This window comes from Paroedura picta, chromosome 2 (assembly GCF_049243985.1).
Source record: "Paroedura picta isolate Pp20150507F chromosome 2, Ppicta_v3.0, whole genome shotgun sequence".
Taxonomy (NCBI): domain Eukaryota; kingdom Metazoa; phylum Chordata; class Lepidosauria; order Squamata; family Gekkonidae; genus Paroedura; species Paroedura picta.
In genome coordinates this window covers 28,672,580-28,688,408 of record NC_135370.1, presented here as the reverse complement: position 1 = coordinate 28,688,408, position 15,829 = coordinate 28,672,580, and the positions used below count along the sequence as shown (strand labels likewise).

Genomic DNA, 15,829 nt, shown 5'->3' with positions numbered 1-15,829 from the left:
ATATACATATACATATACATATACATATACATATACATATACATATACATATATATATATATATATATATATATATACACACACACATAGCCAAGAAAATTAAATTAAAAATCAAAACAGAAATTATCTATGCATGTGACTTTTACCTCATTCATATAAAGGTAAAGGTATCCCCTGTGCAAGCACCGAGTCATGTCTGACCCTTGGGGTGACGCCCTCTAGCGTTTTCATGGCAGACTCATTACGGGGTGGTTTGCTAGTGCCTTCCCCAGTCATTACCGTTTACCCCCCAGCAAGCTGGGTACTCATTTTACCGACCTTGGAAGGATGGAAGATTGAGTCAACCTTGAGCCGGCTGCTGGGATCAAACTCCCAGCCTCATGGGCAGAGCTTTCAGACGGCTGCCTTACCACTCTGCGCCACAAGAGGCTCTTACCTCATTTATATAGAATAATAATAAAATGACTATAATTTGTAGTTGTAATAGACCAGCCTAGTCTGATCTCATCAAAGCTCAACAGCTAAGCAGGATCAGTACCTGGATGGGAGACCATAAAGAAATACTGCGCTTGAGATGTAGAGGAAGGCTATGGAAGACCACCTCTGCTCATCTCTTGCCTTGAAACCTCCGAAGGTAGAAGCTCATCGGATCACCATGAGTTCATTGCCAGTTGTTATCACTCTAAGAACCAAAAAACTTTTATAAAGGCCATTTTTGATCAGAAAGCCCATGGGACATGGATTCTTCAAGTCTCCAGTGTCAGAGAAAAGTGGGCTGAAATATTTCATAGAATCATAGAATCATAGAGTTGGAAGGGGCCATACAAGCCATCTAGTCCAACCCCCTGCTGAACGCAGGATTAGCCCAAAGCATCCTAAAGCATCCAAGAAAAGTGTGTATCCAACCTTTGCTTGAAGACTGCCCGTGAGGGGGAGCTCACCACCTCCTTAGGCAGCCTATTCCACTGCTGAACTACTCTGACTGTGAAAACCTTTTTCCTGATACCTAGCCTATATCGTTGTACTTGAAGTTTAAACCCATTACTGCGTGTCCTCTCCTCTGCAGCCAACGGAAACAGCATCCTGCCCTCCTCCAAGGGACAACCTTTCAAATACTTAAAGAGGGCTATCATGTCCCCTCTCAACCTCCTTTTCTCCAGGCTGAACATTCCCAAGTCCCTCAACCTGTCTTCATAGGGCTTGGTCCCTTGGCCCCAGATCATCTTCGTCGCTCTCCTCTGTACCCTTTCAATTTTATCTATGTCCTTCTTGAAGTGAGGCCTCCGGAACTGCACACAGTACTCCAGGTGTGGTCTGACCAGTGCCGTATACAATGGGACTATGACATCTTGTGATTTTGATGTGATGCCTCTGTTGATACAGCCCAAAATGGCATTTGCCTTTTTTACTGCTGCATCACACTGCCTGCTCATGTTTAGTTTACAATCCACAAGTACTCAACCAATTTAAATCAATAAAGGATCAGCCCATGAACATTTGCCTGCAGTACAACATTAAAGCTCCTGATGTCTACCTGTCCTATGTCGATTCCCGGATTGATGGCGTAACTGGCATCCATAACGATATCGGTTTGGAGATTCTGTTATACAAATAAGATGAACATGTTGAAAATTAAAGTATGAAGATAACCATCATCCAACCCATAAGAATCATGCATATGGTATAATTTCATATTCTGATCTCTATTTTATCGGTATTTGGAAGCTCCAGGGTCTGGGCCCAGAACTGCATGATTCCTTTCCTCAAGCAAGCTCCAAGGACAGATATTAGAGTGCTGCTAAAGGCCAACCTGTGGTCTATCCAGCTCAGAATCAAAGATATGATGACATGCATAGTCCAGATAAAGGGTGCTAAAGCAAAACAGCTACATTTGAGTCCAATTGCTTCTAAGTGACCAACATGATTTTGGGATAGGGTTGCTAAGTATCTCCTGGACACTGGTTGGGGATGGAGGGGTATTTTTAAAAGATTTTTATTTATTATCACATTTCGAGTCACCCTTCCCTGAAAGCTCAAGGAGGATCACAATATTCAAGCATACAATATACATTTACAGATTTATTAATTTTGAAATCTTAAATGTTAAAAATACAATTTAAAAAAATGCAAAATACACATTCATGCTGGGATATTCGTGTGGAGATGGAGCCAGGGAGGACAGGGACCTCAGTGGGGTACAGTGCCTTAGAGTCCACCCTTCAAAGCATCCATTATCTCCAGGGGAACTGATCTCTGGACTCTGGAGATGAGTTGCAATTCCAGGGGATCCCTAGGTCTCATATGAAGGCTGGCATTCCTTTTAGGGGGGAAGATAGGTTTTTCAGAATCAATGTTCCCTTCATCAGAAATTGTGGAGAAGTGGCACACAGAATGCTCTAAACCTATAGAATAAACTCTGCATGTTTATGACCATGAATGCCTTAAATTGACTTTCCAGGCTACCAGTTAGCACCGAGTCCCATTTTGCATAGAACACCGTTCTCTTCGAAAACTCATCCATATGGCATCACGGTGCTTTATCAGTGCTGTGGTGAGCCCAAGGTCACCCAGCTTGGCTGCATGTGAAGGAGCAGAGAGTCAAACCCGGCTCACCAGATTAGAAGTCCGCACTCCTAACCCCTACACCAAGCCGGCTCTTGACCAGCATGGTTTGGCAATGCTAGAAAATGGTAGCTGTTTACCTTGTGATCCCCTGTCAGGCAGTCAATCTCAACTTCAGAGCAAGCAGCGGCAAATACATAGTATGGGAAAGCATGGCCTTCTCCTGTCTCCCAGTCCATATTGGTGGGATATCCTCTGATGGCAGAAACAAACATAATTCTTGAGATGCTACAAGTTATTAAAAAATGCCTCTGCTAGACAACATGTGAATATATTAGATTGTTGGCATGTTTATTGATTGACTGATTGATTTAATTTGCAGACCACCACTCCCACACAGTAGCTCATGAATGATGACAACATAAATAATACCCACAATAAAATCTTCTTAATATCCCTTAAAAGATAAAACCCATTAACTCAGCCATAGTGGCAACAATACTCTCCCCCCCACTCCATAAACTTTGGTCTAGTGCCTCAGGGAATACAACAAGGGTAAGCCTGATGACCTGGCTAATTCAGGGAGGGGCCCAGATCTAATTGCCCTGGCCTCAACCTAGGACCTGGTGGAAGAACTCCATTTTATGGTCCCTGTGGAACTGGGAGAGTGCTGCTCCAGCATAACTGGGAAACAGAAAAGAAAAGGGTTGGGTAATGGACTGTACATTTATCATGGTTGTTTGTTGATTCCCATTTAAGGGTTCATCTGACTATTGCTAGAGAAACATACCATCAGCTTTCCCTTCTGGCCCAGGCACATAGCCCTCTTAATACTTGATTAACGTTGCTTCTTCTACATCCAGTGCTGAACTTCTCCAATGGAATTGTAGACCCTGCCTCTTTAAACCTGGCTATGAACCACATAAGAACATATCGATAGCATCCCTATCGACTCCCCTCTGAGGTTCCTCGGGGACCAGTTCTCTCCCCCACATTGTTTAATATCCTTATGCACCCTCTGGCCCAGCAGGTCCCGAGTTACAGGCTGGGTTGTCACCAATATGTCACCCAGCTCTATCTCCTGATGGATGACCACCCAGACACCCTCCCCCAATACATTCACCAATTGTTTGGAAGCCATAGTTGGATGGCTAGAGCAGAATCGCCTGAAATTCAGCCCCTCCAAGACGGAGGTCCTGTGGCTGGGGAGGAAGGTGGCAGATCAGGAAGCGTACCTACCCACCTTGGCTGGGGTACAGCTTAATATTGTGCCCTCCAGAATGAACTTGGGAGTGATCCTGGATGCCTCCCTTTCTATGAAGGCCCAGGTCACAGAAGTAGTATGAACGGTCTTCTTTCATTTGTGACAGGTGAAGCTACTAGTGCCATATCTGTCTTTGTACTGCTTGGCCACAGTCATCCATGCAACAGTCACTTCAAGATTAGATTTCCATAACTTGCTCTACGTGGGTCTACCCTTGTCCTTGACCCGGAAACTGCAGCTGGTGCAAAATGTGGCTGCTAGGGACCTCACAAGAACATTTATTAATTTATTAATTTATATTTATATTTTGACTTATATACCGCCGCTCTCAAAGACTCGTGGCGGTTTACAATAAAATAAATATATAAAGAATAAAACCACCCAGCCCACAAGTCCCCAATACATTAAAAGATTAAAAGGACTCACATCCAGCCTGTGCTGAGCTAGCTGCATTGGTTGCCAGTTGCAACCTCAATCAAGTTCAAGGTTTTGGTATCAACCTTCAATGCCATCCATGGTCTGGGCCACTCCTGTCTCCTTATGTCCCCCCACAGGGCTCTGTGGGTATGAATCTGTTGGAGGTACCCAGCCCGAGGGAGGTTAGCCTGGCCTTGACCAAGCTAGGGCCTTTTTGGTCCTGGGCCCTACTTGGTAGAATAAGTACCCAGAGAGCTGTGGGCCCTATCAGAATTTTCTCAGTTCCATGGGGCCTGCAAAATGGAGCCCTTCGGCCAGGGTTTTGGTTGAGGCAAAGGCATGGAAGATCTGGCCCCTCTCAGAAAATCAGGCTCCCCTTGAGATGGTCCTCTTGAGACACTGGTATCAGAAGATCTGTTGAGCCAGGGAGGGGGGAGGGAGTTTATCGCCATCATGGGGTGGTTAAATGGGGTTTTAATAACTGTAATAGGGGTTTAAATTATTGTTTTATGGGGTTTTATTGTGAGGAGATTCTTAAAACAGACAACAAAATCACAATTAAAAAAACTCCTCACCCCCCCATTCCTACCTCTGGAGGGATGGAAAGAGGGGTCAAGATGACACAGACTAACTACTGCCTAACACCAGGGGGGGCACCGATCTTCCTTGCTACCCTGGTCTCAACCATAGACCTGGCGTAAGAGCTCCATTTGCAGGCCCTGTGGAAATTGGGTCCTTATATGCCTGATTTCTAAAGGAAGAGTTTGGGCGGGGGCTCCTTCCATGGAATTTTCACAGTCCCATCTGTTTGAGCCGTAGGCCACACAGTCTGAACAAACAGCACCCATGATCCCCCAAGGCAGCAATTTAGAAGGGATAAAGCATTCCTTACTTGAAGTAGCCAGTAGCCGAGAGGCAGATGCTTTCCTCAAAAGCTTTTTTAGTCTGCAAGAGACACACCATTCAGCGACGTATAAATATTTATGTATTTTTATATTTATATCCCACCTCTCCTGACAATTGCCAGCCCAAGGCAGCTCACAATAAAACAATGAAAACAAGAATCGATCTCAACAATAAAACATCCCCAGCCCTAGTTAAATAACCTAATATTAAAACAACAGCAACAGCAAGATGGCGGAAACAGCACAAAAGAACTCCATAGCTCCGCCGCTCCAGCCAAAGTTGCCTACCACAGTCCTCATGTGGTGAGATCTTCCATAGCAATCAACCATAGGGTGGGACCCCAGATTGAAACTCCGGGCACCCTTTCTTCGGCCTCAACCAAATGCCTGGTGGAAGAGCTCCATCGTGCAGTCCTGTGTAACCTTGATAGCTCCGTCAGGGCCCTTAGCTCTCCCGGGAGCTCATTCTACCAGGTTGGGGCCAAGGCCCAAAAGGCCCTGGACCTGGTTGAGGCCAGGCAGAAGTGCTCTGAGGGGGGCATATGCAAACTAAAGTTGTGTGTGTGTGGAAAGACACCACTTAGGGTGACCTCAAAAGGGATTTCAAGGCAAGGGACTTAGTAAAGGTGGTTTGCTATTACCTTCCTCCACAAAGCCTTACTTGAAGGTCTCCCATCCAACTATGGACCCCGCTTAGCTTCCAAGATCTGTACCTTTCCACATCCTAACAAAAACTAGGGAGCATTAAAGAGAACTTCATCCCTCACCACAAAACAGGCACCATTTTTTTTTGTTATTAGTATTAAAACAGGAGGTGAGGAAGTATGGACCATGAAGAATCTCCTTGGCAATGTTTGAGCTCCCAGTTCTTCTAGCTTAGTGCATCTCATAATTAAGTGAATGCCAAGCCTGTGCAGAAGACGAATTATAATCATCAAGCAAGCCATGTGCTCTGGGAATTGACTAATTTGCTTGTAGTGGGCTTTTGCGGAAAGGTCAACACCTGAAGGTCAGGGGGTGCAGCTAGTTCCCCAATGTGTTGATTATCCAGTCGTCTGCACAGAGCAGTAATCAGAGATGCAAAGGCCCAAGGAGAAAATGGAAAGAACTGGGAAACAACGCCTACCCGCCATATATTTTCCAATGTTTCCCATGGAAAAACTGGACATTTTGTGGAGCACTGGAGCACCTTCTATTAAATATTTGCCATGGACCGCCACTCTCCAAAGTTGCCATTTCTCCCGGTGCTTACCCAGTCTTCCCATTTTCCTTCTGGATTTTCTTTAATGACAGGCTCCAGGCGCTTCCGGAGAATTTGGCAAGCTTGCTGGTAGAAAGAGTGGCATGGAAAGGCAGGATGAATATATCACAAGAATAAGATGTGGTTTTCATTTCCTAACATTATCTGAATAACTTTGCAAAAGAAACATGTGTTAAGACAAAAAGCAAGGTGAGTTGCTTATTTTTTTTAATGAGGAAACAAACAGCTGAGGCCGCTGAATGAATCCCTTTGTCTGGCTCAGCTAGGACCATGAGCTGCTTTTTACTGAAATAAACAACAGAGAAGTAGAATACGAGAGGACCCATGAGAAGCCCAGAGAGATATTTTAGTCATTGCCTAGGATACACAGACCTTACCTGTTGAATTCCTGCCCTTGGAATAGGTATGAACGGCATAGATAGCCTGTTTTCTACCATTATGGAAAACCAGAAAACACTCTATTCCAGAATAGGTTCTTAACTTTTCAATGGGAGCTCAAAGAGGACTATTGTGGACCATGCAGTTGGAAGCCTACAGTCTAACTGCCCAGGATTCATTTCCACTGGTTTAGATCAGGCTGACTTCTATATAAGTAGGGCACAGTTTGAAATAGACGTGAGTTCATAAGAAAAAAAAATGACATCCCCTCCCCCACAGGGGAAAGGGTAGTTAACTAGCTGATCTTGCCAGGTTAGCTTGCTAACTAATAATTGTAGGATTGTAGTTGTGTTAATTGGATTTTAATGGATTTTATGGGGTTTTAGAATGTTGTAACCCGCCACGAGCCGCAAGGGAGTGGCGGGCAATAAATCTAATAATAATAATAACAACAACAACAACAACAACATGCTTTAAGCAGTGAAATATAAGACTGCAGTTGCCAGAAAAGTGTTATAGACACCTATTGGCTAGTACCTGTGTCATCATTCATGTGACAATGGGCACTTCTCAATATTTATTCCAATTTAAATTTTACAAAAGAATCCCTTGGTCTTTTTAAATAGCACTTTAAAGAAGAAGACTAAGCCTGCTGCATGTGGCCCACTCATCCTGGTTGCTAAGAGAGAGAGAGAAAGTTTTTTAAACATCTGGATAGGCCCTAAGGGGAAGTGGGAGCAAATATACCGAAACAATAATTTTTTAGTCTCAAACTTTTCAGTGGCTAGAGGTAGGCGTTCCAATCCAGAACATAATAATAATATTTAAGCATACACAAACTAGTGGGACAAATAACACACGCATTTCCTCTATGTAAGTGGTCCCCAACCTTTTTTATCACTGGGGACCGGTCAACACTTGACAATTTTACTGAGGCCCGGGGAGGGGGGAGTCTTTTGCTGAAGAACATTGCCTCCGCCTGAGCCCCTGCTCCACTTTTTTTCTTGCCGGTGCCCCTGACTTCCCGCCACCCGCTGGGGGGGTGCTGCCAGCAGTAGCTGTGCAGTGTCACACTGAGGGGGAGCCCCAGCCATGGCGGCAGCTGGAAAGCACCAAAGGTGAGCTGGTGGCAGAGTGGCAGGGCAGCCCCCGGGGAGGAGGACGAGGAGGAGCTGCAGCTCGATATCGACTGATCTACAGATCAGTACCGGTCCCTGGACCGGGGGTTGGGGACTTCTGCTCTATGGGATTTACTATGGGACTAAATTCCATTGAAATTAACAGGACTTAACATGACCTGTTTGAGACAGGGGTCTGCAAATGCTGAAAAAGAATTCATCAAAAATACCCTAATTCTACTGCACATCAGATGACACAAAGGCTCTGGGATAAGAAATACCTGGAGATCTTGAAGATGGAGGCCAAGGAGGGTGGGGTTTGGGGAGGATCCTCAGCAGGTTACAATGCCACAGAGTCCACCCTCCAAAGCAGCCATTTTATCTCCAGGGGAACTGATCCCTGTTGTCTGGAGATCAGTCGTAATAGCGAGAGGTCCCATCTGGAGGTTTACAAGAACCGATAACCACCCACCTGGACGGCTTTACAGTTGGTCTCCGAGCTAATCCCTCCTGCTGTGACAACGGCGTTGGGTATTGGAACAGTACTTCTTTCATAAACATGTAGGTAAGACATGGGTATCATCAATTCATGGCTGGCAACCTTTTTGTTTTGAAAACAAAAGATAGCACCACTTCTGTTAGCAATTACAGCATTGTCTCAGACTGAGAAGAAATGTAATGTTTGCAAGTCAAGCAAATAAAGGAACAAACTTATTAGAAAAGCTGTGTTCTCTCCCTCTCATACACACACATACAAAAATACCCTGGAAGTTACCGAGTTACTTTGACATAAAACTAGAACACATTCCCCAAACAGCTTTCACTCCGTAGCTCTCTTTTGCAATGTATATGGCAGATGGATGTTCATCCTACCTGTAACACCTTGGTGTACATCCCTTGTCCCAGCTCACTTCCACCACATAACACCAACACTGACCCATCTACATAGATGTTCACCAGAGCTTGAGCCTAGGGAGGAATGATAGATGTCTTTCATTAGGAATCATCCTACTAACATCACACTTGTGCCTAACAATTGGATGTACAAAGAGTTACTGGGAGCAGGAGTAAACCTTGTTCAAAGTAACCACAACATCTGGTAGGTTGGTAACAGGGACGGACCCTACTGGGACACCCCCATGCATTTTAGACACAAGGTCTTCATTCTAGTTCAGTGGTTCTCAACCTGGGTTGAACGACCCTTTCACAGGGGTTGCCGCAGGAAAAGCAGCTTGGCCGGGGGGGAACCAACCACACAACAGTCTTGTGGGATAGATCGAGATAGAGCATTTGTCTGTCTGGAGCAGCGAAAAAGAGTGAGATTAGCATGGTGTAACAAGAAATTACAGTACAAAGAAAGAAAGGTTCACAATGAACGATCAACAGAAAAGAAAGGGAACCTTTCTAAGGCAATATGTTTGTAATATATACAACTAGGGGCAAAGCCCATTGTATCCAAGAATACAACGGGCAGCTAGAGCTTGGCAGTGGGAAGAGGAAGGGGAGGAGTTGTCCAGTCTGTCAGGGCATGGGGGTTGAATGTTGAGGCCTACTGCACAGGGTTGTTGTGCAGATGAAACACGAGACAAAAAAACCAGTTTCATCTGCAGAATAACACTGTGCAAATCTGCAGAGAGTTGCAAAGAAGAAAGACATATGGCTTGGCTGTGTCTAACCCCCGACCAGAGCAGTATTTTCTGTGGCCTCCCTGTCAGCCAGCTGTTTGGCAGAAGTGGAAAGCCCCCCCCTCAAAAGGAAGGCCTTCAGGCTCCCCTGTGTTGCGCTTGCAAAGGCCTCCTCCCCTCAGTCAGGGGCTGTCAGAGGCTCCTTCGCAGCAGGCCTGAAGGGAGGGGGGGGGAGCACTCTGCAGCCTCCGGCCAGCTCTGTCAGGGTTCTGAGGCAATTTACAGTTGGACATGACAGTTAGGGCAGCCTTGGGGCGAAAAGGGCTGGCACAGCCTGTCCAAGCCTCTGTTCTCATCCCCCTTGGCAGTCCTGAGGACCTCCTCTCCCTGCGGTGGTCAGGGGCAGACTGGCAGCCATTTCTCCAGATTGCCCCTGGCTGGATGGAATTTTGGTCTGTCCTGGTGAGGGGCCAATCGGAAGGCACTTCGTGCCTTCCGATTGGCCCCTCCGCTTGTCAGTCAGGGCCATGGGACCAATTGTTGCCCTTCCTCATCACGGACTGAGCCCACCCTAACACCCCTTACTGTTTTATTAAGAGGGAAAAGATATTATAGATGAGTAAATACAATTTCTTTTACATCTTTTATATACCAGAAGGAACAACCATAACGGCTTCCAGATCAATTCTGTTTTCATTGGCTTCACCAGTGGTTGAAACCTCCAGTCCTCCAAAAACAGTTTGTAGTATCAAAGGTGGCAGGGAACATGGAATTTACTTTTTGACAGAAACTCGAGACCCATTCCTCTTCCTCTGTCTTTCTGATTTTAGATTGAATTAACTCCTTCAATTTCAATAGGCCTTAATCATAAGAAAACGTGGTTATAGTGGGGGCTGCCTGTAGAGTATTACCTGTTGGTAATACCTGATGTAGTATCCAGCTGCAAATATCATGGGAATGATGGCAATCCCTTTCTTCTTCCAGTAGTTTTGCTTGTTAAATTCCTCTATGGCTTTCCTCCGGTTGTAGTAATCAGACCTCTCCAAGCATTCTTTCCAACACACAACCAAATTCCTGGGATCAATCTCTTGTTTGAAATGAGTGAGACCCACTGTTTTGAACATGTTCATCTCCCGGACCTTCACAAAGAGACAAGCAAGAGAGAGATTGTCATTTGTGCCAAGTACTTGTAAACCATCTTGGGAAACATTACCCTTTCCCCAGCTTATTTATTTAATCCCACCTTTGGGCCATCATGGAGCTCAGGTGCATGAGATAACCAAAGGGTCTACTACTCAGGAAATGATCAGACTCAGAGCTTCTTAGCTTTAGTATTGTAGGTCGCTCCAATCATATTCCGCTATCATAGAATCACCGAGCTGGAAGGAGCCATCCTGGTGATCTAGTCCAACCCCCTACTCAATGAAGGATAGGCCTACAGCAGGGGTCCCCAACCTGAGGCCCGTGGGCTGCATGAGGCCCTCGACCACTTTCTGTGGTCCAACCAGCTTGTCTGCTGCTATCACCCTCAGGGCATTTCCCCAAGACCCATACTGTTTTTCCTGCTTCAAGAGGCATGATCTACTGCTGTTCATCCTGTCCCTTTCTTGCAAAAAATACAGTAGCAAAATTGCTTGTTTTAGTCTCCATGGTTCCTTCTGTCAGCCCCCTCTTGTTCTTATCCTCCATCTGTGATTGCAGGAGCTGGTGAGTGGCCCCTTGAGTACTCTCTTAGCAAGGAAGCTAATGGCATTCCCATTCTCACATTTTCCTCCAGCCAAGTTCCCCTCCCTCTGGCTGCCATTTTACTCCCCGTTCTGAGCTTTCCCAATCGAGTGCAGAACACTTTCTGTTTCAATTGGGTGGTGGGGATAGAGGAAGACCTGAGTTCAAAGCAATCTGAATTCAGCAGGATTGGGAGATGAGTTTCCTGCAGGCCAAACTGGCAAGGGATTCTGGAGGGATCTTTGGGAAGGAAGGTTATCATCTGGGCATGGAATTGGGGTCACTGTGGTAGGCAGGTAGTTGTGAATTTCCTGCATTCTGCAGGGGGTTGTACTAGATGATCCTGGAGGTCCCTTCTAACTCTGTGATACTATGATTCTACAAGAAGTGAAACGTATGTTGCAATCCTCTGACTTGAAAAAGATGTTTATATGCCCAGGTATTTTTTTGGGGGGGAATAAAGTTTTAATTCATATGGTTGCCAACTCTGGGTATGGAAATTCTTGCATTGGAGACAGCAAAGGAAGGGGGAATAAATCCAAGAAGCAAATCTCTGCTGAGAGAAGTTAGGGCCTCTGGAGCGCAGTCACTTTAAGACAAGACTTGCAACAGGGAATCAGGAAAACTTTGAACTGGTGCCCTGGCCAATCAGGGAAGACTGCTTTACTACGAGGCACGGAGAAGAGAGTTAATTTGAAAAAAGCAAAAATCTGCACACTTTCAAATATTGAGGGTTATATCCACTTCTGGATATCGCGAGGGAAAGACTGCGGATCAATCATGCATGTTGCAGAGGGAAAATTTAAAGCGGCCAAAATCAAAATGCAAATCAAATTCAATGTAGACGGGAGGGATTCATTTGAACTGCGATTGGGTAAAAAAACGTGTGCAGACCCTAGTCACCTAAATTCTCCAGTCAGGCCTCAAAACTTCAAGGAAGGTTGGCTGGGAAATTATGTTTTCAGAAATGGCCATCTTTTCGGAGGAGTATAGCCTCTCTCACTGATTCGCCTCTGGAAGCGCCCTCCCACACCTGTATTTGTCAGCCTGAGAATAAGCGTTTTCTAAGCCACCCTGAATCACACAAGAACTCCCCCACCACCACCACGTGACATATAATTTACCTTATCGTGAGGCAACCCAAGTTTATCTGCCACAGCGGAAACCCACATTTCTGCAGAAAGAGCTGTTTGTGCAAAACCGAATCCTCGAAATGCCGTATTCGATGGCAGATTAGTCTTGCAGGCACGTCCACGACAGCGGAAATTGGGGATGTCGTAAGCGTTAGAACTGCTTAGCATTGCCCATTCTATGACCTAGTGCAAGGGAATAGATATTAGATTTGCAGTCTTGAACTCTGTGAACACACAAGGCTGAATACTGTCATAACACTGGTCTATTTTTTACTCTGTATTTTCAACTGTCAGAAGCCTTCCAGGCACAGGTCTTGGGCATCTCTCTTTAAAGGACTCGTCAGGGATTGAATCAGAGATTTTCTGCATACAAAGGAGATGTTCTACCACTGAGGAACGATCTCCCTCCAGTGTCTAATGGAATCTACTAAATTTTTGTAGATGGCTACAAAGGAAGCTTAAAACAAGCCTTAAAAACTGGTAGTATGAAATGGTTCAAATTATTTTTAGCTTCTGGTATTGTGGAGGGCTAGCCCAGTCTTGTGGGATTTTGGAAACTAAGAAGGGTAGGCCTTGGTAAATATTTGGTGAGGGACCACCTAGAACAGGGTTAGTCAAACTGCGGCCCTCCAGATGTCCATGGACTACAATTCCCAGGACCCCCTGCCAGCGAATGCTGGCAGGGGCTTCTGGGAATTGTAGTCCATGGACATCTGGAGGGCCGTAGTTTGACTAACCCTGACCTAGAAGGTAGGGTTATTCAGAGGCAGGCAATGGCAAACCACCTCTAAATTCCCCTCGCCTTGAAAACCCTACGCTGCTAAGACAGGGCTCACAAAAGGGCTCACAAAAAAGGGCTCACAGGTTTGTAAATTAATTATTTTTTGAACTTATTAGCCACTCTCTTGCCACTTCAGCAATATGAAGACAGTAACAGCACCAGACAGTAACAGCTTTTTGCAGGGCCAGTAAGAACCTGGTTGAGGCCAGTGCAGGAAGGAGATCTGTGGGCCCCCACAAAGGAAGGTATTCCCACCACCTTTTAACAGTGGTGGCCAGCAGTTCTCCCGTATTCCCCAGCAGGGGTAGGTGGGGGGTTGGTTTGCCGCCACACTTGTTATTGGCATCTGTATCTCTGTTAATCGTTGTAATTTTAGCGGGGTTTTAGGGGACTTTGTATCTTTATGTTTATCTTGTAACCTGTCACAAGCCGGCTATACCGAGAGTAGCGAGAAATGAATGAATGAATGAATGAATGAATGAATGAATGAATGAATGAATGAATAATAATAACCACCACCACCATAACAACAACAACAACACTTTAAAGAACTGTGGCATGGGTCAAATCAAGATAATGGGTATTTCTGTATCTCAAAATTCTCTATAAATGTAACTATTAAGTAGCTCTCGTCAAGAGCCTTCAAGCTAAAGGAGCTAGAACAATATGTTATATCTAATTAAAACCTTAGGTTTATAACTGTTTACATCTGACAGAAGACTGAGAAGAGGGAGGGGTCAGGGAACAAGGATTTTTGCCCCTTATGTGGATGTTCCATATAAGGGGCGAGAATCTTTGTCGGTAGATTTTTTAATCTCATGTTTTTATTGCTTCTCTTGGTTTTAAAATACCCTGTAATGTTTTCATATACTCTTCTAGTACCCTTGTGCTCTGCACTGAGACTGCATTTCTGGTAAATTAATACCATTTCCTTTTAAAGATTTCAGGCTGTGGTCAGAGATCTCACCCAGGGTGTGTGACTGTCCGTTCCAGGCTTAACTAGAAACTCCTGACTGGGCTATAGTCAATTGGCTGGCCAGAGGAGGGAATGTGTGAAGCAGTTTACACAGACATCCACAGGGCCCTTATCTGTGCCTCATAAAGTGAGCAGAGAAAGAAAGGCTGCCATATAGAGGATGGAGCAGAGTTGTTCTCTCTTGGCCTGGAGGGACGGACCAGAACCAATGGGATGAAATTAATTCAAAAGAAATTCCATCTAAACATTTGGAAGAAGTTCCGGACAGAGTGGTTTCTCAGTGGAACAGGCTTCCTCGGGAGGTGGTGGGTTCTCCATATTTGAAAAATTTTAAACAGAGCCTAGATAGCTATCTGACAGAGAGGCTGATTCTGTGAAGGCTCAAGGGGGTGGCAGGCTGCAGTGGATGAGCGATAGGGATGTGAGTGTCCTGCATAGTGCAGGGGGTTGGACTAGATGACCCATGATGTCCCTTCCAACTTTATTATTCTGTGATTCTATGAGGTTGAATGGTAGTGGCCGGGCAAAAGAAGAAAAGGTGCTAGTGAAAGACAAGGCCCTCTCTGTTACTGTTTTTTAATGCTCTGTTCTACGACCATTTAAATAAAGATTGATTGATTGCCCTCTCTCACATGCAAACGGAACCCACTGCCTTTTGGGCAAAATCAACAGGAAGGAAGGGGGAGAGGAAATCTTTTACAACTGTTCTTTTTAAAACCTGAAAGCCACATAGTTCATATTAATATTACTTACATGGCAAGTACTCACTACAAACATCAAATCTGCAACTGAAAAGTGGTAAATTTGTCATTTAGACCAGGGTTAGAACAGAGGAGTCATTCTGTACCAAAAGAATTTAAGGCATGGCCCTACTCCGAGTAACAACCAAGAAATTTTTCCTCCCTCACAAGGCAGAGCCGAACACATTTTGTCCCATTTCCCTAGTTGTGAATGTGATACTGCTTTGTGAAAAACTTACCCATACACTATAGTCTTTCGTACACCCAGCATTTACATAGTACTCAAGGTCAACAGCTTTGATTTTTCCATCATTCATGAATCCCACCTAAAAATAAAACATTTTATTCATTCATTTATTTATTTTTAAATTTATATACTGCTGCTCCCCAACAGGTCTCATGGCAGTTCACACAATAAAACATTAAAATACAATAAAACCCAATAATTTACCCAATTAACAGTAAAACAACAAGGCTAAGGTGACCAGATTGGGAAAGAGGGACACCACTGACCATTAGGGGTTGCCAACCTCCAGGAATAGCCTGGAGGTCCGGAATAACCTAAGGCCTGCACAGCTTGGAGACACCTGGCGTTGCCAACCTCTAGCCGTGGTCTAGAGATCTATTCAAACCAACTTGGACTTTTCACTTCAAAACTGCCATATTCCCATTTGCCACTGGGATTTTAAAGTTTTATTTAGGTCAACTGAATTTTCTTTTCTTATGTTTCTATTTTATTAGCTTTTGACAACACTGAACCTTCAGCTTTGGACAGGTAGCCAATATAGTCAAACATTAATTCCCTCCCTCCCCCCCCCCAAATGTTTTCTGCTGTCATGATAAAGAACAAAGGTAAAGTGGCACACCATTGACCAGGGGGGTGGGGGGAAAGGGAGCCTAGCTGTTGTCCAGAGGTGCTCTGTGTGGGCTGTGGTCGCCCAGCG

The 15,829-nt window shown here is 44.9% G+C and overlaps 1 protein-coding gene across 1 annotated transcript in view; it reads right to left on the bottom strand.

Annotated features, from left to right (window-relative positions):
- The window catches only part of LOC143828623 (aldehyde oxidase 3-like), a 69,407-nt gene that overhangs the window by 9,335 nt on the left and 44,243 nt on the right, over positions 1–15,829 (bottom strand). The window contains exons 24-32 of the mRNA XM_077318910.1: positions 15,125–15,211; positions 12,380–12,571; positions 10,442–10,669; positions 8,779–8,874; positions 8,378–8,506; positions 6,401–6,475; positions 5,136–5,188; positions 2,703–2,817; positions 1,535–1,600 (exon numbers count right to left, since the gene is read on the bottom strand). Of these exons, the coding sequence (XP_077175025.1) occupies positions 1,535–1,600; positions 2,703–2,817; positions 5,136–5,188; positions 6,401–6,475; positions 8,378–8,506; positions 8,779–8,874; positions 10,442–10,669; positions 12,380–12,571; positions 15,125–15,211 (1,041 nt within the window). The remainder of the gene's footprint in view (positions 1–1,534; positions 1,601–2,702; positions 2,818–5,135; positions 5,189–6,400; positions 6,476–8,377; positions 8,507–8,778; positions 8,875–10,441; positions 10,670–12,379; positions 12,572–15,124; positions 15,212–15,829) is intronic.